The sequence below is a fragment of the Hypomesus transpacificus genome, unplaced genomic scaffold (genome assembly GCF_021917145.1).
Source record: "Hypomesus transpacificus isolate Combined female unplaced genomic scaffold, fHypTra1 scaffold_134, whole genome shotgun sequence".
Taxonomy (NCBI): domain Eukaryota; kingdom Metazoa; phylum Chordata; class Actinopteri; order Osmeriformes; family Osmeridae; genus Hypomesus; species Hypomesus transpacificus.
Window position 1 is genome coordinate 491,890 of NW_025813710.1, and position 20,728 is coordinate 512,617.

At 42.8% G+C, this 20,728-nt stretch overlaps 1 protein-coding gene across 2 annotated transcripts in view; it reads left to right on the forward strand.

The window, feature by feature from the left end:
- Window positions 1–20,728, forward strand: part of hikeshi (heat shock protein nuclear import factor hikeshi) — an 86,048-nt gene that overhangs the window by 49,959 nt on the left and 15,361 nt on the right. For both annotated transcript variants that reach the window (XM_047051054.1, XM_047051053.1), the window contains exon 4: window positions 7,512–7,630. In XM_047051054.1, the coding sequence (XP_046907010.1) occupies window positions 7,512–7,630 (119 nt within the window). The remainder of the gene's footprint in view (window positions 1–7,511; window positions 7,631–20,728) is intronic.

Genomic DNA, 20,728 nt, shown 5'->3' on the forward strand with positions numbered 1-20,728 from the left:
AGGCTTTGAGTCGAGGAGTTCGGATTACAAAGGTCTGCTTTTATTACAAGGTTCTCTTGGATTCACATTCGCTTAAAGCTTCTCAGCCGAGAAGTTCTAACCTCCTTCATTTCCTCCACGTCTTTTATACAGTTCATACACGTCACACAAATAACTCACCAAATAGTTCACCAAAGTTTTGAGAACGGGTGACTCGAGCATCAAGGTACCGCAAAATCAAAGACGCACACTAATGACAAAAATTCGGAAAATCAGTCATATGTAATTAATCATGATTAATCCACAGCAACATGTGATTATTATGTATTTTTTTTTAAATAATTTCACAGCCCTAGTTTCTAGTAATAAAAAATAAAAAAGTAATAGTCAGCAAAACAATTGACTTTTATCCTCAAACATGATGTGCTCTCTCCCCTGCTGACAGCCATCTCTGCACAACTCTGTCTGGCTGAAACTGTGAAACCTCAGGTCCCTCAATACTAATATATCTTTCATAGCATTTCATCAGTATGATACTGAGTACCCAAGTCAATACCATTCTTCTGCTGCAGTTCAATAGCCCGGGGGAACGAGGTGAACGGCTGGTCTGTCTTAATTACGTGATATGCCGTGTCGTGCAATAATACGATGGGCATCTGCATTTAAATTCCTGATCAGCATCGGTCAACGGCCGGAAGATGGATGTCAACCACCCGTTTACCTGTCACCAGTGGCGGTTCTAGACCAATTTTACTGGGGGGGCCAAGGGGGGGGGGCAGTGTTTAATGAGGGGGCACATTAACAGCAAACAAACAATATTTAAAAATGAAATACTTTAATTTTGCTTTGTTTGTTTGCTCGCCATAATATCTCTCCAGGAAAAACCGATAACGCACTAGCCCTTGCACGGTAGTAGCTCAGTTTCTCATGGGCGGGCCAGATGATCTGGATGGGCAAAGCAGAGAGAGGGGAGGTAACCTTCCCCCTATCTACGTCACTAGGGGGAGATTTTCAAACAGAGCAATTGAGCCTTCATTTTGTCAAAAGCGGAGAAGAACACGCAGGGCTTTGTTTACACTTATCGAAAATTCTAGCCACTGGGGGACCAAAGGCAGGCTAGGGGAACTCATATTAATGTTAAATAACCTCATAAAATGACGTTTTCATGTCATGTCTCCTTTAATGTTTAATTACCATATGTAAGGGTTTGTGCACAGAGGAAAAAGAGATGGCTGCTTGATGAAGCTCCCATTTATTAACATTTCAACAAACAAGCCGAGTCACCACCTTATCGCAGTGGAGGGGTTTGCGTGTCCTAATGATCCTGGAAGCTATGTTGTCGGGGGGCAGGGTTTCCCCTAAGATTTTTTTTAGCAGTGGGGGCAGGTCAGGTCTAACACCCCCCCCCCCCCCCCCCCCCCGGCCAAAACAAAGTGCTAACCCTATATTTCGGAGCATCTTAATCTAATAGTCTGATAGCTAATGTAATATTGCACATATTTTCGTCCTATTTCCCCTAAATAAATAAAATTAGCATACTTAAAGACACCTTACAGTATGTTCTAAATGGCATATATGCTGCCAATTAATAATTGGCGTAACAACTTATTGTAAATGCAGTGGCCTAGCCTACAGATTAAGGTAGGCCACTCGGAAGCATGTACACTGTCTGCTTCATTTGATCTTGATAGGCTAAGCATTCTGTAGCAAATTATAACAATATACTAGGTATACTAGGTTCTAGGTAAATGAGAAAAACAACACATCGACTACTGTCATTGAATTAGTGTCCATGAGCCATGTAGTCCTCGAGAAATATGTTTGTAAATCCACAAAAGAAGTTCTCCCTTATAATCCTTTGTCTGATAGTGTGAGACCATGTGGTCTCTGTTCCTGACCCCATGCTGGGTCAGGGCTTTGAAGCATCTACTTCTGGGAGATAAGGACAAAGGGGGAAGGACCCTTTTCGGGGGTAGGAGAAAGGTGTGGATGGCTTTGTCTGTTGACTCTCTGCTACAGGGGGTTTAGTAAAACTCTGAGTTCGGTAACCCTAAAATTAGGCAAACATCTCTGACAGTGATGAGTCAGCCTACAGGGAGGAGGTTGATACCCTTACATCCTGGTGTCAGGACATTAACTTCTCTCAACATCAGCAAGACCAAGGAGATGATTGTGGACTATAGGAGGCGGCAGAAGGAGGAGCATGCACCTCTACACATCAATGGATCCGAAGTGGAGAAGGTCAGCTGCTTCAAGTTCCTCGGGGTGAACATCAGCAATGATCTCACCTGGTCTGTTCACACGGACAAGGTGGTCAAAGCGGCCCGTAAACGCCTTTTCTTCCTGAGGAGACTGAAGAAGTTCGACATGGACTCCATGTCATCCTCTGTTACATCCCCTCCAATGGCTCGGGAGAGGAGGAGCACGCAACTGCCCTAGGCCGCACAGTGGTGAAGGAAGCGGGAGGGTAGCGCCAATAAAAGAGTTTGCCACAACCAAGAATGCCGTGTACACGGTTTTAATAAGTACACATATACATTTACATAGACAAACAACAATGGGGGAGGGACAACAACAACAAAGGGGTAGGAGTAGGGCAGTGCCAGCGGTCCGTCAAATCAAAGAAATAATACAAAAGGTCCCTAAACTTCCCTACCCCTCTACTCCTTCCTAACACCAACTAAACTACAACTAACCTCACTGCTACATGACACAGGGTGACAGCCGCTAGCTTCTAATCTAGTGTGTATAACAGAGGGTTACCTACGGGTGTATGTAAACCCCAGGGTATCTTACCAAGCCCTACTCCACAGACGTCCAGGATAAGGGCCAGAATACAGGTAACACAAAACTCCTACGTTTCTCAACAACCAATAACCGAATACAATATACAACGCTCAATATTCAGTAATAATCAAATGCTCAATGGTCAAATGCTCAATGTTACCAACAAAGTTCCTACCAACCTCTCCCCACCTAACACAAACACATACTGACAGCTAAATACAGTGTGATGAGCTTCTCCGATTGGGTAACGATGAGCCTTGTTGGACGTAATCAGGCCGGGAACGCACCACACCTGAGAGCTGAAAGACAGGAGAAGAGAAACAAACAACCCATCTCCCCAGAGAGAGAGAGAGCGACCGTAACATCCTCACTAACTTTTACAGATGCACTAGAGAGCATTCTAACTGGTTGCATCACAGTGTGGTATGGGAGCTGCACAGATAGGGACCGCAAGGCCCTACGCAGTGTGGTCCGTTCTGCTGAGTTCATCATCGGCAGGAAGCTCCCAGCCCTACAGGACACCTACCACACATGTTGCCTCAGGAAAGCTGGCTGGATTCTAAGAGACTGTTACCACCCATCCTTGGTGGTAGGTTCCTTCCCTTCCCTCTTGGCTCTCGACGAAGGCGGTCGCATTTTTCTATCCTCCCCTCCCTGACCTTCCCTGCTTCGCTCTGTCTTGTCTGTCTTGTCTGTCTCAAGATACTCTCTCACCATCACTCTCCGAAACTGGAAGCATGGAATTAATTAGCTGGTCTCTCAATGCAATTGACACCATCTTCTCGAAGAGAAGATCGGGTTCGGGGGAACCCAAATGTCCGGACGGGACGTTTGCAGCTGGCTACACGATGGACGCGTGGGACAATTGGCGTGTCGTGTGTCTAGCGGCGCTTTCCGTTGAGGATGTTGAAGACATCTTTATTTTCGGAACCATGATTACAGGCTTTCTGCTGTGTGGATTAGGCGGTTGGCTTGTGTATCGGAAAGTCAAGGAAACGGCTGCAGCCATCAAAAGCCCCCTTAGGCTGCCCGACCTGATTGAGACGGTGGGCAGAGCCGTTGGAGCACTGACTGTGAACTTACAGCAGAATAGGGAGTACAACAGGGATAAGTTCGCGGCTCAGCAAAGAAGGTTTGAGGATCTGGAGGCCTTCCTGAAGGGTGGACGTGAAAATTGAGTCGCATCTACTCGTCTAAACATCTACACCAATCTCATCTACTTTCGGCCCCGTAACCAGCTCAGGCCTTGGCCAAGGCCGTTGCTGGAAAACAACTCCCCTGGAGAGCGCTGAAGCGAGACTATCTTGCTCTTCCCTTCCCACTCCCCCACCATCAACATCTGTGGCTTGGTCTCTACCCGGGTCATGACCAAGGACGTCTCCTTGCCAACACTATCTGCATAGAGAGACTCGGACTGATTGTGGCCTAGGTCGAGGGCGCCAACCCAGACCTACTCACACACTAACTTTCACCTACTACAGATACCACCACCCCCCCACCCCCATCCAACGCCTTCGATTGCTTTTCCCTGGGTGGCTGGCGGGTCTGTGTCCAGCGCCTATTACGGTCGCAGGTCCAGATGCTGCTGGTCTACCCCACCGCCCTTTCCCATTGCAAGTGTTTGTAATGTTGTGTTGTTAATGTTTGTGGGCTTATGTGCTGAGGTTTTTGCCTGTTCCCATACTGTACTCCTCTAGGAGCATTGTATGGGGGTTGCCTTTTTCTCTCCTCCTCTCTCCTCATGTTATGCTTTGCTGTAATCTTTCTGGTGGGCGCCTTTGATGGCTGCCTAGGTAGGCTCTCCTGCCAAATCAAATTCCGTGTCTGTGCAAACTTTCATGGCCAATAAACATCAATTCAATTCAATTCCTTCACTTTTTTTTACCCCGTTGCCTTCTGGCAGGCGTTACCGCTGCATTCGGTCGCGCACACGCAGACTGGACAAAAGTTTCTATCCAAGGGCCATCAGGCTTCTGAATGGACATTGATTCACTTCATACTAGTTACTTACACACTGTCACTTTCAGCTACTGGTTGCACTATCAGTAATATTGCACTATTGTACTTCACTGTACTTCAGTTAGTTTAGAATAGGTTTATAGGGTTAGCAATAGGTTATTATGTGTAATTAGGGTTTAGTATATAGCATTTTTATATTTTTCTGTATATTTAGGATGTTTACTTATTAAAGCTTAGCATAGATGTAATTTATGCTCTCTGCCAGGTGCTTGCAATGTCTTGGTTTAAGAATTTCAGTGCCCAGTCCGACCTTGTGTTGTTCTGTGCATCTGACAATTAAAGACTGGACTGATCCAAAATTTAGTTTCAGACGGTCAGCAAGGCCAGCTTTGTATATTCCCAATTAAGAAAACAGTTGTGGCTGGCGCAGACATACAACATTTTGGGAAGTTGTGTCGGCGCATTTCCAGAGAAAATAAAATTAAGACACTGGGTCTTCAGTGGCTCAGATGAAGGAACTATAAAACTACTTTGATTTTCATTTGTACATCCAAACACTGAGCAACTTTTCGTGTACTTAGTTTGTTTGCAAGCCATGATGTCTCGAGTAAAAACGATATCGCACTCGCACTGCCTCATTTCATGGGCGTGCCAGATTCTCTGGGCATGCAAAGCAGAGAAAGGGGAGGTAACCTTCGGTTTGATGACGTCATAAAACCAGCATTTTCAAAACCGAGCGTTTCAGCTTTCATTTTCTCAAAGGCGGAGAAGAATACCCAAGGCTTGGTTTACACCTATAAAAATGTCTAGCCACTGGGGGACCAAAGGCTTTAATAACATTGCAAATGAATGAAATCAATTACAAGGCAAACATGTTACAAAATGAAGGTTAACTCTTACCTACTCTACCATGATTATTGTAAAGCAGAGGTAGAAAGCAAGAGGTGAGGAAGAAGTAGGACAATCCAGAGCTGAGGAGAAGGTCTCATGAGATCAAGAATCCACAGAACAATGCTTCACAATTCCTTTTATACCCAAAAACAACCAATCACACCACAATCTTGACCCTTACTTATCAACATATGACTAGCAATGCTACAGTAAGTTACACAATGAAGTGTGAGACCCATCAAGTTGAGACTCCGTCCAGTAACTCCAGATTTTAGCATATGAGAGTTGGGGGAGAATAAAGGCTTACAAGATCAGCCTTTATTCTTCTGCCTTAAGTACACCATCTCTCGGTAAGTTTTTGGCTCTTGCTTCATGAGATGCAGTTTGTACAACTGATTTACTTGAGACTACATTAAATTCCACAGCTCCTCATGCAGAATTCACCTGCCATTAAATGAACATCTCACTGTGTACAGCATCTATACTCGGTTTAATAGGATCAGTATGTGCAAATCGTTTTCCATTCATTATTCTCATAATTTCTCATCATCAATCTGAAAATTCCACACAATCCTGTAAATAAAAGTACTACTAAGAGAACTACCAGTAGCTACCATACTTTGGCATCTCTGCATCCATTTCTGCGGCAGTAGTCAACGTTTCTTCATGTTCTTCTTCTTCATCATCATTCTGTGTCTCTCTCACGACAATCATCCTACGTTGCTACCGCCGTGTTGAGTTTTTGCGCAATTTGTGTTCAGATTCACCATTATCACTTCTATCTGAAGTGTGGTAAAGTAGGACAATGTTTTTTGTCCGCTGGGTGCCATGGTGGATCCTAGTATCGGAGTTCCATTGATGTTGGCTTTTAACAGTTCTCATGCTTAACTCAGAGTGGACGTACTCTGAGTTGATTTAACTAATTTACATCAGCTTTTCTGGAACTGAAAAGTCAGGGTTTCCCAGGGTTCAGGGTAAGGTTCACAGTTTGTTGAACCTGCTTTCTGGAATACCCCCCTGGACTAGAGAACAGACATGCATCTGTTTTCAGTCTCCTATCATTAGCTCACTCTTAAAACAATACAACCATAGTTGAAACAACACAGCCTCAGAAGTTGCTGTTCCAAAGCTCCTTCCCCGCAGGTGATAAGAACTCTCATGCTGCAATTCTCTCCAAGTCAGGAAGTCATAAAACTCTAGAGGTTGACCATCAGAAGTGGTCAACTGACCTTTGTGCGGTCATCACCATGCCCAATTTTTAGTCTGAATAACTGCGAACAAAATCAGCAGATTTAGTTTGGGCCTGGTCATCACCCTCAGAAATAGTTATTACAGTTCCTGTCCTACCATAAACAATCCCCCAACAGTTCCTAACACTTAACAACCTCTTCAAAACTCAACTTCATTATCTCCCCTTCCTGCAAACAACATAGGTTGTTCCAGCATGTTTCTTGATCAAGGATCCACATTTAATACACATTCATTTGACATACATTCAAAAATTCTATTACACCGTCAACATTCAAAAATCCAACATTTAAATGTATGACATGTCATTTGAAAGTTTACAATGTACACTTTAATAATCTGTAAAAAAAAACTGAGAAAATACTTCTTTGTTATTTCTATCAACAACATTTGCAATCCATATTATAACAGTGGTACATGACATTTGTATTCTGACAGTGGCCCGCATTCTTAATTCATTTTTTGTGAAAATATTTATTAATATTTATTTTTTCTGCGGTTTCTTTTCTCATCCATTACCCACATGGATGCAAAGACTAGGACCGCAGTCTCACAGCTATGGAAGTAGTTTCTATACTTAATTTTGGTTTGTTGCCAATTGGATTTACAATAATGTGATGTTTTCTTCTTTCTATCTCTTTTCACAGTTCACTCAAAAGATGTTGGACAATTTGTATAATTTCACCTTGTCGTTCGCGGTGACACAGTCACAGATGACATCAAATCCATCAGAGGTGTTTATCCCTGCCAGTTCTATCCTGAAATGGTAAACATATATCTGTACTACTGTTAGTGTACCCAGTGAAAGTCAGTCTAAATGTTAGCAACACATTCACACTTAAGACCCTCCTGTCTAGGGTAAAGGAAGGGCCTAACACTATATACTGGTAGAACTCACCTGGGTGCAAGGCAACACATATGCCAAGAAATGTAACTAAAATGCAGACATTTATTAACAACCTAAAAAATTATCCCCATTGGGGAAAAGGTAACTAAATTGTAACAAAAAAAGATTGGTCTAATTACCTAACCAAACACTTTAATACGTAGGGTGGCACGTATCACCTATACCGTTGTTAAAAACCTTATGTTTTTAACAACGGTATGGCTACGTGATGCAATGGGCCGCTTTCATATCCTTTTGTCCTTAAAAACAAAAGCACTAAACCATGTATAAGAAATGTACCTAGATCAAGAACCAAAGTACAAACACTCCAAAGCATTTCCTGTCAATCCCATTGTCACGAACAACAATGGAGCAACAGCGGCGTACTGTGATACTATCTGTAATAGTTATGATTTGGTGTTACTACCACGTTTTTTGGGTTGCTTGTTGGTTTTATACCCAGGATTATCTCCAGGTCATCAAACCATGGGAATACATTTTTTTCGTTCATCGAGCTACCACTTTTCCATAGAACTTTTATATATTGCTGCATACATTTTTTTTTACTTTCAACAGACATTGGTCCACTTCAGTTTATCACTGAAGAATTTGAATACGTTGCTATTCTTATGTGTTTTCCCAAGCATCTTTTCAATAGGATCATCAGCCCATATTTGCAGAAGTGCCTTCACTTAATCATTTCCACACGTTTTCCGTCAACTCATTTTGCTGCTAATGAGCGGCTGTCTGACTCCTACATTGCCTAAAAAGGATAACACACATTTCTTGATCATAAGCACGTACTCTAACACGTGTTGAATCTGCCACTACAGGTCCAAATATGTGGTCATGTTTATAACAGTCCTGCGATGCCCACATATATCTGATTTATTAAATTTCTGTAAAACCTTGAGACTTATTGGTTGCTATCTTGATGTGAAGTTATCTCTGTAGCAATGGACACAAAATGCTTTACATCAGGGGTGGCCAATCCTGGTCCTCGAGGGCCACTGTCCTGCATGTTTTAGATGTTTCCCTGCTCCAGCACACCTGTTTCAAATGAATGGGTTGTTATCAAGCTCTGTGGAAGCCGGGTAATGACCATTCATTTGAATCAGGTGTACTGGGGCAGGGAAACATCTAAAACATGCAGGACAGCGCCCCTTGAGGACCAGGATTGGCCACTCCTGCTTTACATAGACAGGCGCCGTTTTCCCAGGGGGATTTGTTGGTGGAAGTGTTGACATTACTGATGAGGTTGCAGTTGCTAGAAATTGATGTGTCGCAAGGGAAAGAGGAGGATTAAGGCTGAATGGAAGAGACGTGGGATGTTGATGTCCACTTGCATTCAGTTAAGTGTAATGTCCAGGTCAGTGGTATAGCTTACAGGGTTCGTACGGTCATGGAAAACCTGGAAAAGTCATGGAATTTTAAAATGGTTATTTCCTTTAAAATGGTTATTTCCTGGAAAAGTGCTTGAAAAAAATTAAATCCCAAAAGTTTTGGAAAATTCATGGAAAGTTGTTATAATCATATTTTCATGTTGTTCATTTACGCAGAGTTTTAAATAATTCACATGTGTTTAAAAGAAATACGTTCAAAATATAAGTAGGCATACGCTCTCATACTAACTCAAAAGTTAGATGGCCATAGCAACAGTAACTCAGAGAAGCGCAAGGGATAATTCAAAATGCCATGAAAGTGTAGCTTTAACGATGCTTGGCTACAAATGGAAAGATGCATTAAACAGACAAAGACCCGGGACGAGCAAAATGTTGGTTGTGTGGTGGAAAATCATTCGACATTTCAAACATGGGAGAGGCGGCATTAACTAGCCATTCCAAAGGTAGCAAACATCAGAGCGTTGCTGCTAGCAAAGCTACAACAGCCCGTTGATGGGTGCTGCTAGCAAAGCTACAGCAGCACCCATCATCGGCTTTCTCACCACAGCGAGGTCCACTGCTACGCCTAGCAGCAGGGGTCAATAACCGATGCTGTGACAAAAAATGAAGTCCTAACTGCGGAGGTAATGTGGGCTGAAGGGGCTTATTTTCTCGACTATGACCGGCGTTCTATACATTATGCCGCTTATTACACGGCTACTTGCCAAAAAAATTACTTAACACAGTGTGTCTTTTTACAATTGATTTGTTACCGTTCGTAGTATTGAGCAGAAAAATAGTTCGACGTTGAACTTCATAGACGTTGAACATTCTTTAGGCTTCAAATCAGCTGACGTCGCTAAGCAACGGAGTACGCTGGGGTTGAAAAGTTACCGGACTGCTTGCGGAGTGCTACAAAAGATGTGAATCTGAGGCAAAAAGGCCACTTCCCTTCACAGCGGTCAAAAATGCATAGCAAAGTTCAAATGTAAAAAAAAAAATCACCGCAGAACGTTGGGAAGCTCCATTTAAGTGAATGGAGCATTCTACAGTATTACGAACAGCCGTGTAATACAACTTTTTAACGTATACACCAAGATTTCACAAAAAGTTTGGTCATGGAAATTTGGTTTAAAGTCATTGAAAAGGCATGGAAAAGTCATGGAAATCCGTTGGTCAAAATGTGTATGAACCCTGAGCTTAGTCATGACAGGCCCAGGAGAAAAACTAATTATGAGCCCTTATCACCATCCATATTTACCTTAAAAAAAAAATTGGGGTAAGGCTGAGTATTAATATTACCAAGCATTGTTACAGCAGAGCAGAACCTTATCTAAGGACACATCTGAAGCTGTCACCAGAGAAGCTTAAATCATGTCGATCAACATCACAGAAAAAACTAAGCAGTAAAAAAACACCCTATTTTATCTGCAAATAATACGCAATAGCCTATATTATACCATAAGTGAATAGATAAATCTCTTGACAAAAACACAGAAACTCAGCTAATGACACAGACTAGGCCTACATGCTCGCTGAAGTTATGAACGACAGCAAAACTACTGGTATTTCAAATGATCTGCCTCCCGCAGAGGCATGTAGCAAAAACACAAGCAAATCAATCAAGTGGAGCTTTAAACAGATTGCTTAAATGGCAGCATGATTTTTAACAGTATTTCAGTCAAGAAACTCACTTGATTGATTTCACCATTCATATACATGAGAATAGGTTTAACATTGGCGGAATGGATGTACATGGGGAAGCGCTCCCTGCCTCGCTGCAGCATACATGACATGAGGCAGGGAACAACGAGTACAATCCCCAAAACACCAGCAATCCGTCAGTCTATGTGTACCATGTGTAGAGCAGAGCGTCGCTCCTCCTGAGCCATAGGCAGATCACATGACATCCCACTATTTACTAGTGATGAAAAACAAGGTGTTTTATGGATGCCCGGGTCATGCTAGCATTAACGATGACTACGGCTATGTGTGCATACCCGTCATGTTGCATACCATCTGATGTGTGGTCTACGGACCCGTCCCACGCGCACGGCCCGTGCAGACCCAGTGCTCGACGGGACGTACACTCGCAACCAGCCCCATACACCGACCATATACCCTTCTCATCCACGCGGGCAGATGCTACCTCCAGAGCGGTGCTGAAGCTTCAGCGCGCTTGCTCCTAACCCACAGAACTACCCCTCAACCAACCTAAACACTCAAGGAAGACAAGGAAATAAACTCCCAGAAAAATTCACTAGAGGAGAAAAAAAAGAAACCTCGGGAGGAGCCATTCCATCAGGGATCCCCTCCTTCATAGACAGTTGGTGAAAGAGAGGTGCAGAACACAGGCTAAACAAAACATAGTTATACAAGAGAGAAGTGTCAATGGCTGTTGGAACACCAAAGTTCAGTGTTCAACTTGATTCAAGCCTCTATTGTGTACCAGCTGCGCAAACATTGCCCGACAGTCACACACTCCATTCTCAAGCGCTCATGAGTTTCTGCGTGCGGACGTGGACGCCAGAGGTCGAAGCAGAGGTGGTCGCCCCGATCCGGAAGGAATGCGCCATGCCGGCTGCGTCATTGGTAAACGGGCTCATCACGTGTCGCCTGGGGCCGGTATAGCAGGTACCGGCGCATGAAGGAGAGGGGACAAGTAGTTTGGGCAGTAAAGGGAGACATATTTGCTGTGGGGCCGCTGCTTCCGTACACCTCTCATGAGAAGATGGATAGACAGGCTCCCCAGAAGGCTGCATTATGAAGGATCTGCACACCAAACGTACAGCTGGACACCTGCCACCAATGCTTTGATGGACAACAGCTCTTACTAACAGTACAGACTAAACTCTGATGCAAATAAAGTCTCTATCCTTATCCTGTTAGATCCGGATTGACGTCAGTCCAGGGACCGCCTTTTTTGGCTCTGGTCTGTATGTGTCAGCCCACTCACTGGTATTGTTGCCCAGTTCGAGGTAACGTAGATCTCCGATGCTAGTTAACTGAACGCTGCTCTGTGTAGGCTACTTCTAAGCAATTACAAAGAACGTTTTGAAGTATAACAAGGATATTGAAAATGGACCACGGTTGTAAATGCTGTGTTCCAGGCTGTACAGGGAAGGCTAACACTCATAGTCTTCCCAAGGAGCCAAACATTCGACAGACATGGCTGCTGTTTGTCTATGAGAAGATCCTGGCGAAGTTCGACACTCAATTATTCATTTGCTCTGAACATTTCACCCAAGACCGTTTTGACTTGCTAAGAAGCTGAACCTGAAAAGATGTGCTGTTCCGACCGTACTCTCATCGCAAGCTGTAAGTAGGCTAGTGTGATTTTGTCGCTAACAGTTATTAGCAATGCTAACGTAGAATGCTAAATACGTTTCTAAACACATCAACATACTTTACTCTAGTTAAAACCCAAATGACTCTAGTTAGACTAGCTGTAGTCAGCATTATAAAGGAAACTTCCGAAAAAATTGCCAGGAAACGAATAGCAGTCTGGCCTATTGCTAACGCCAGTCTAGATTATTTATTTGAAAGAACTGGAGAAAGGCATGTGCTAGATACAGGATACGTTAGAATTGCTAATACCTGATACCGACAAAATATTACTACAGCTTGCAGTTGTGATGAACGTAAGCAGGGTGGCCGCGGGTCCTTAAAGTCTTAAATCACTTTTCCTAAAAATAAAGCCTTAAAAAGTATTGAATAGTCTTAAATTCAGATTGGATGGGATACTGAGAAAATGCAGGCAATCTGTTCTGTCAGGTCGAATATTTTTGTTTTTGCGCTGCGTTTTCTATGGTTAGGTCAGAGCGTAGCTTACTGCGCAGATTTTGGTGACATAAAGCATCGGCAATACAGCAATGGTTGACAGCCACTTAACTTAGAAACATGGGGAAATGAAAGTTCAATTACAAATGGCTTGAAAAGAACGAGTAATCTTGGTTAAGGTTGGTGCCTGGAAATGCTTATGAAGTGAACTGCGTGTCAGAAGAATTTGGGACAATGGGGATCGGAGCGATGGAATTGCATGTGCAGAGCAAAAAACTGACTACGAAGGGCACGCCAGGAGCCTGCAAGTGGTAGTTTCTGCTCCACCATTTCCATTGCTAGCAACAATGTCAATGCTACAATGGTGGATGTTACGATAGGAAATCCAGAGCCAACAATGCCATCTGACCTGAGCAATTACACACATTAAGTCAATGTTCTTAAACTCAACCGATTATTGTCATTTTAATATACTGTTCATTTTGTGTGTCAGTGTGTTTATTTGGAAAGATTACTGTATATTTCCACTTTTGACTTGTATTTCCATTGTAAGTTTGGTCTTAAATTTCATTTAGAAGTGGTTTTAAAACAGAGGTCGCCAACCTGTCGATCGCGATCGACGTGTCGATCTCGGAGACTTTCCCTGTCGATCTCCAAAATAATTTCAGAAATACTGATCTCCGACTAATTCATGAACGCGGAGGATTCTTAAACTGAACGCGCGTTCTCTTGTACCTGGATTTGCATATTGGCCTGTGCGTGTTGCAAAGCAATTCACCGACAGAATAAATGGCCGTTTTTTCCCGAAGACGACCTTTGAGAGACCTGCTATCCCAGGATACCTGTGGGCGTGGTTGCCGTTGGTTTGTTTATTTACCCGGCCGTATTGTCCACATAGTGTTAGCAAGCATGGCAGAGGCACCACGAAAGAGGGCGAAAAACTACAGTTTCCATCATGAATGGGAGGAGGAATTCATCTTTACCTTGGTAAAAGACAAGAGTGTGTGTATGTTGTGCCACCAGCCACAGGCACTGTCTAAGCGAGGGAATTTGGAGCGGCACCACAACACTAACCATCCGAAATTCAAAGACTGCTATCCACCAAAGAGCGCAATCCGCGCCAAAAAAGTTCAGGAGCTGAAAGTGGAGTTGAAGGCTCAACAGTCGCTTTTCTCACAACCTACGTCTCAAAGTAAGGCTGCAACTGAGGCGTCATTTCGTATTAGCCACATTTTGGCTAAACACAAGAGACCTTTTACAGATGGGGATTTGTTTAAGGAACTATTGACCGTCACCGCAGAGACTGTTTGCAGCACCTTCAAAAACAAAGAGGACATAAAAGCTGCATTCCGTGCTGTGCCTCTTGGTCCTACAACAGTGACACGAAGGATCGAGTTACTGTCGGATAACGTTGGTCAACAGGTGTTGGAGGACTTGTCACTCTGTGAATATTTTTCACTGCAGTTTGATGAATCGCTGGATGTAATGGACACGGCTCAGCTTGTTGTATTTGTCAGAATGGCTTTCCAGGACTTTACAACAAAGGAGGACTTCCTCACTCTTCTCCAATTAAAAGAGAGAACGAGGTGAGGATATTTACAACGTTTTTAAAAGCTATGTCCGTGAAAAGAACATCCCCATTCAGAAACTGGTGGCAATCACTACCGATGGGGCACCGGCAATGTGCGGTGTGCACGCTGGTTTTATAGCACTGTGCCGTAATGATCCGGATTTCCCCGACTTCATGAAGTATCACTGTGTGATTCATCAGCAAGCCTTGGCTGGGAAAGTTGTGGACTTTTCTCATGTCATGTCACTGGTGGTCAAAGTGGTAAACTCGATTCGAGCAAAAGCGCTTCAGCATCGCTTATTCAAGGCGTTATTGGATGAGCTCGATTCGGCGTATGGAGACCTGCTTCTGCATGCTGATGTCAGGTGGTTGAGTCGCGGAAAAGTGCTGCAGCGATTTGTTGACTTGCTGCCTGAGATTAAGACGTTTCTGTCGAAAAGGAACGAGGAGCACGAGGAACTTTCAACGGATGCGTGGCTACTGGACCTTGGGTTTCTGACGGACCTAACCGGAAAACTGAACTCGCTCAACCACGAACTCCAGGGAAAAGACCGGCACCTCCTCCACATGATCAGCGCAGTGAATGCGTTCAAGGCCAAACTCTGTGTCTGGACCACGAATCTGAGGAAAGGGACGCTGACACACTTTACAAACCTGGAAAAAATGTCACAGTCCATCAAAGACTCTTCTGACTTTCACCCTGAGCAGTACTGTGTGCACCTGGACAAACTGGCAGCGGAGTTCAGTCGACGTTTTGGTGAGTTAGAAATCATGAAGGATATTGCTGCATTTCTTTCAAACCCATTCCTGCCTATTAATACAGAGGAGGTTGCAGACCAATTCGAGAAAGCATTTGCTTTGCCAAGTGGAGTGGACATGGAGATGCTTGATTTGCAAAATGACATTGAGCTGAAAGCCAAGTCAAGGGACAGTGACTTTTGGGGACTTGTCAGCCGAGAGAAGTTTCCTCTCCTCAGTGCATGTGCACTAAAAGTGAGTGCCTACTTTGGATCGACCTACCTCTGTGAAATGGCATTTTCACAGATGAAAATCACCAAATCCAAGTACAGGAGCCGGCTTACTGACAGACACCTCACAGACTGCCTCAGACTGGCTGTCTCTGCTTATGAGCCAAACTACAAGGCACTCACAGACAGTGTTCAGTCACAGCCATCACACTGACTTGTCACATGAGAAATTTGTCAGTGTTGTGTTGTAACTTCAGTTTATAAATAAAACCGTTCATATCCAGCCTGCTCATTGCAAAAGTGTTTTTTCTTGTTCATATTGTTCACAAAGTGTTTGATTTCATTCAATTACAATAAGGCCAAATATAAAGTTAAGTTGTAAGTTCAGTCTGGAGTCTGTTCTGTCTCTCAACGCCTCAATAGGTAGATCTTCGGGTCACCAAGGCAAAGGTCGGTGATCTTTGGCCTAAAAAGGTTGGTGACCACTGTTTTAAAAGGTCTTAAAAAGTCTTACATTTAACTTGTTTATACCTGTAGACACCCTGGTTAGGTCGGAACGCACCTTATTTCAGCAACAGCTTCATAGCAAATCATGCTTTACATTGTCCCAGGTTTTCAAAACCGTCCTTGGTGAAATGGTTCGCGCAAATGTGTCGGGGGTCGAACTGCACATGGATCTTCTATGCTACGGTATAGACAAACATCAGCCATGCCCGTCTAGTCAATATTAGCTAGATTCTAGCTCATCTGCTTTTTATTAACGCTGATTTGCAAGAAATGCAAGAACAGCTAGATAGGCATGTAAACTAGTTTAGCATGCTAACGCAAGAGCATAGGTAGAATGTGTGATGATTTAGCCTAGTTTATTGGCAATGGGGCTAACGTTGTTTCATGTTCCTGACTGTTTCATTCAAATAAATAACCTGTGTTGTTATGTAAATCTACAATTCACAATGCATGTTTGTCCAGATCTTTGTCAGGCTATTTTTCAGCAAGATATCTAGAGCTAGCTAACTGAAGCTGAGTTGAATCACAATATCGTTTGTTTGCTAAGCTGTAACGTTCTACCCACCTAAGTCAATCCAGTGAAAAAACAGAAGTGAAAACAACTAACATTATCATTTGAAAGTATATCTAGTCAATCTGTTAAAAACAGTGTTGTGTAGACACAATAGATTTATTTGCGCGTTTTTATTTGAAGTCTTTGGTGTTTCAGTGAGTGCTGTTGGCCGTGTTGCGTTTTTGCTCCCCAGCTTCACCTGTTGAAAACCAACCAATCAGTGCGCAGCTCATCTAAATATTAATGAGCATACCATAAAAGGAGAAAAGCTAGTGTTTTTTCCCGGGAACATTTCAGAGAATCTATCAGGGGGCATAGAACAGGACCCGGGCCATTTTCAACCCAACCAATGTTACAGAATTGACTTTAATGTCCTTTTCCTCACATACAAAGCTCTACACGGACAAGGCCCTAGCTACATTACTAACTCTCTTATAAACTACACACCAGCTAGAACACTGCGATCATCAAATGCTGGCCTATTAGAGGTCACTGCAAAAGTGGTGATGCAAAAGTCATACTTTTGCTTCAAAACATAGCCTTTAGGGTTGCCATGGCTCATACATTTTACATTTACATTTATTCATTTAGCAGACGCTTTTATCCAAAGGGACTTTTGTAAAGAGAGCTTTAAAAAGTGCATAGGTCACTGATAATAACAACAAGATAGCCCCAAAAACATTGCGTGTAGCCAAAACATGAAGCACACATTGTGAACAACCAAAATAAGTGCCAAAGGGAAGAACCATAAGAGCGTGTAGTTAAGCAAGTTACAATTAAACAACATGAACCGCTATAAGTGCAAGTGTACCTGTAGAAAAGCAAGCAACACTAAAAACAAAATGTTTCACAGCGAGTACAATTTAAATCAGTTACCACTAACCGCAACAAGCAAGCAACAAGTCTCTAAGCAAAAGTCATTGTTATCCTTGAGGAAACTAACATCGGGTCAAGCAAACCATTCCTAAGTAGCGTTGTACTCCCGGAACAAGTGCGTCTTAAGGCTTTTCTTGAAGGTGGAGAGACAGTCAGTGTCTCTGATGGAGGTGGGGAGTTGATTCCACCACTGGGGGGCCAGACAGGAGAAGAGCTTGTGTTGGGACCTTGAGTGGTGGGACCACCAGGCGGTTGTCTGAAGAAGACCATAGTTGGCGGTGTAAGGCTGCAGGAGAGACTTGATGTAGTTGGGTGCAGTTCCGTTCACTGCTCGGAAAGTCAGTACCAGGGTCTTGAATCTGATACAGGCTGTGATGGGTAGCCAGTGGAGAGAGATGAAGAGTGGGGTAACATGGGAGTGTCTGGCAGTGGCGGAGCCAGACTTTTATATATGGGGTAGCCAAGGGGTGGCCAGGGCTACTCTCATCTTACGAATAAACGTACCAGTACGTTTTTTTTTTTAACCCGAAAAATTAATCCCGTACATTCTTATTTTGGACGGTACGTTTACTTTTTGGGGGGAAAATTGAGACATAATTTTAGAAAATGCCATGCATTTTTTTCGGAAGGGAAGATAAATTTGAACTCTTTGATGTGAAAACGTTAGCTACCTTCCTTAGCTAGCTAGCTACTGGCAAGTAGCTTACATTAGCCAACGACATTAGCTACCAACTGGTTGTCAGTGCAAGCTAGTAAATGTTAGCCAGAGCCTCATTATGGCTCTGATGTTAGCTCTAGCTACTGTACACTCACATAACGGTTCCCATTCAGCACACCAGCATTACAGTCACAACCTATAGACAACGAGCCTCTCATCGTCAAATAAAAATCCCAGGGCATTTACTTTTTTATATTTTGCAAACTCAAGTACAGTAGATACTTTAAAGGTGTAACTAGTACTGGTGCAAGTTCAGGATTGTAGACTATGCCGCACAAGACGCGGTATATGAGGTGCTGCGAGATGTCATTAGAATTATCACAGCACCTGCAATTGTGCTGCGCGGCAGTCGTGTCTACTATAAGTTTGTTGAGGTACCGTATACCAGTAGTCATGGTATGTTTGTTATTTGACAGATTTGTAACTATGTATTTGCGAGCTACAGGCATTGAAGTATTTTCCTAGCAATGCTTTATTTGGTAGTGGTTGTCATGTTGCCTGTAAGCTGTTTAAGGAAAAGTGATAGTACTAGTACATGTATGTTTGTAACTAGACAGACTCTTTTTTTACTTTGTAATAACTAAGTATGTCCAGTGGTTGTCATGTTATGTTGCAGTCATGTTGACTGTAAGTGTTTGAGGAAAAGTACTACCATATATTTGTAACAGCCTCTTTTTTGAACATTTCTAATAATGATTATGTATTTCCAAACTACAAGTGTTGAAGTTTTTTCCTAGCAATGGTATATTTGCTGTCCATTTCTATTCCTGATTGCAAGTGACAGTAAAAGATGCACACTTACACTGATAGGAACACATTTTGATCTCATATGGACACAGTTTGGGTGCTGATTTGGCAATTTTCCAGGGGGTACTTTTATTCCAGGGCTACTTTTATTAGATTTTGAGGATTTGTCCGGGGGGTACTTTTATTCCGGGGGGGACTTTTATTTGGAAGAGTACTTCAGGGGGTCCACAGACCAAGACTGAAAATGTGTGTGTAACCTTAGCCTGGCATCTAAGCAGTGTAAATTATTCATATGATTGCTGATGAGAAATATAAATAAAAATTCACTTAAGCCAGTGTGGCCTAGTATGGTCCACTAAGGTTACTTTAATCAAATTATACATTTACTATGAAAAGACTGTGTCTCTACATCTGAATTGCAACTCATTTCTGTCTTATACACACTGTAGTGTAGGTTACTCACAAACTGGAGAGACTTTGGTCACTCTATTTTCATGAATACACTGTATAATCTGTGTCTAACCAGGTTAGATCCTTCTTTTACATTAAAACATAACTTTTAGTGTATACTCACACAAAAAATGCCACAGCCATCTAAACAGGAACACTCATGAATCAACAACCAACATTTTAAAGTGAGGCTTAATCTGGGGGAAAACTTTTTTGTAGGCTTACATGTGTGGCCTACAAACACAGACTAAACTAGTCTGACTGACTAATATGCTCCTCTGAGGTGTTGGGGTGGTGCAAGGACTGGGGTCTATTTCCACCTGATCCTGTTTGCTCAGCTTTTTGAAGAAGTCTGCTATCTCACCCTTTCTTTTAATGTTTGAAGTGAACACTAAGCAAAAATAACATGTAGGCTTACACATCCAATTACCCACATTTGAGTCCAATCTCAATCTTAAACATATTCCCAGTATTATTTACAATCAACTACTAGATCATGGCTAGCCTTACTCAGAAATTTCGAACAGGCATTATACAAAAGCAAACAGGGTAGCTATCTGACTGCAGCATTAATCTTTTGTAACGTTAATAAATTGATAAGGCATCTCATCAAGGAATCTTAGCAGTTAAAGTACACAAATAGTGTAGCGACCTACACCGAAAGACATATGTTAGGCTGTTAGTTGGTTGTTTACCAGTATTCTTCGCGCGGTCCGACATGCCAATCAACCTGCTGTCTGCTAATCATGGGAATGCCCAGAATGTTCGGATGCCGGGCATCCTGTTCTTCTGTCTGTTCTTTCTGTTACGTCTCGGTTTCACAAGAGACGGTTAATATTGTTTTGTGGGCTACCTTTCTTTTATTTAGCGTGGGCTAAGGCCAAACAGCTGTTTGGCTTATTGTGCCTGTGTACCGTGTGGTTCATAAACGTCAATTCGGGAACTTCATCTTATGCCTGGACGATTGTTCCTTTCTGACCTAGTCAAGGCATACAATAGATTTCAAATGGCTAAATGATACTGTTGTTGTTTTAAAAGTGTGCTATATAAATGAAAATGAAAAAAAACGAAATTTAACAACTACACCACAGTAGGAACTGAGCTGTCAGCTAGGCCTACTAGGCTAAGGTAGTGCTAAGTGCTAAACAAAAACAGAAATTTCTCTTATCTGAATCTGTTGTGGAACCAAATTGCCAATATGCATCTTTTTCTATGGCTCTGCGGCCAGCAACTCGACTTTCATAACATTTTGTTCAGGAAGCCTCGACCCCAATGCTAAACCTTAAAACGATAACTGTAATATGATGCTCTTGTTTTCCGTCGCTGGCGCTGTTTCAGACGCTGGCATAGTGATTTGCGACTGACTGGTGAACTGTGGAAATATCCTCGATTAAAAAAATGCACTGCCAGATGTCAAAAGAAATGCT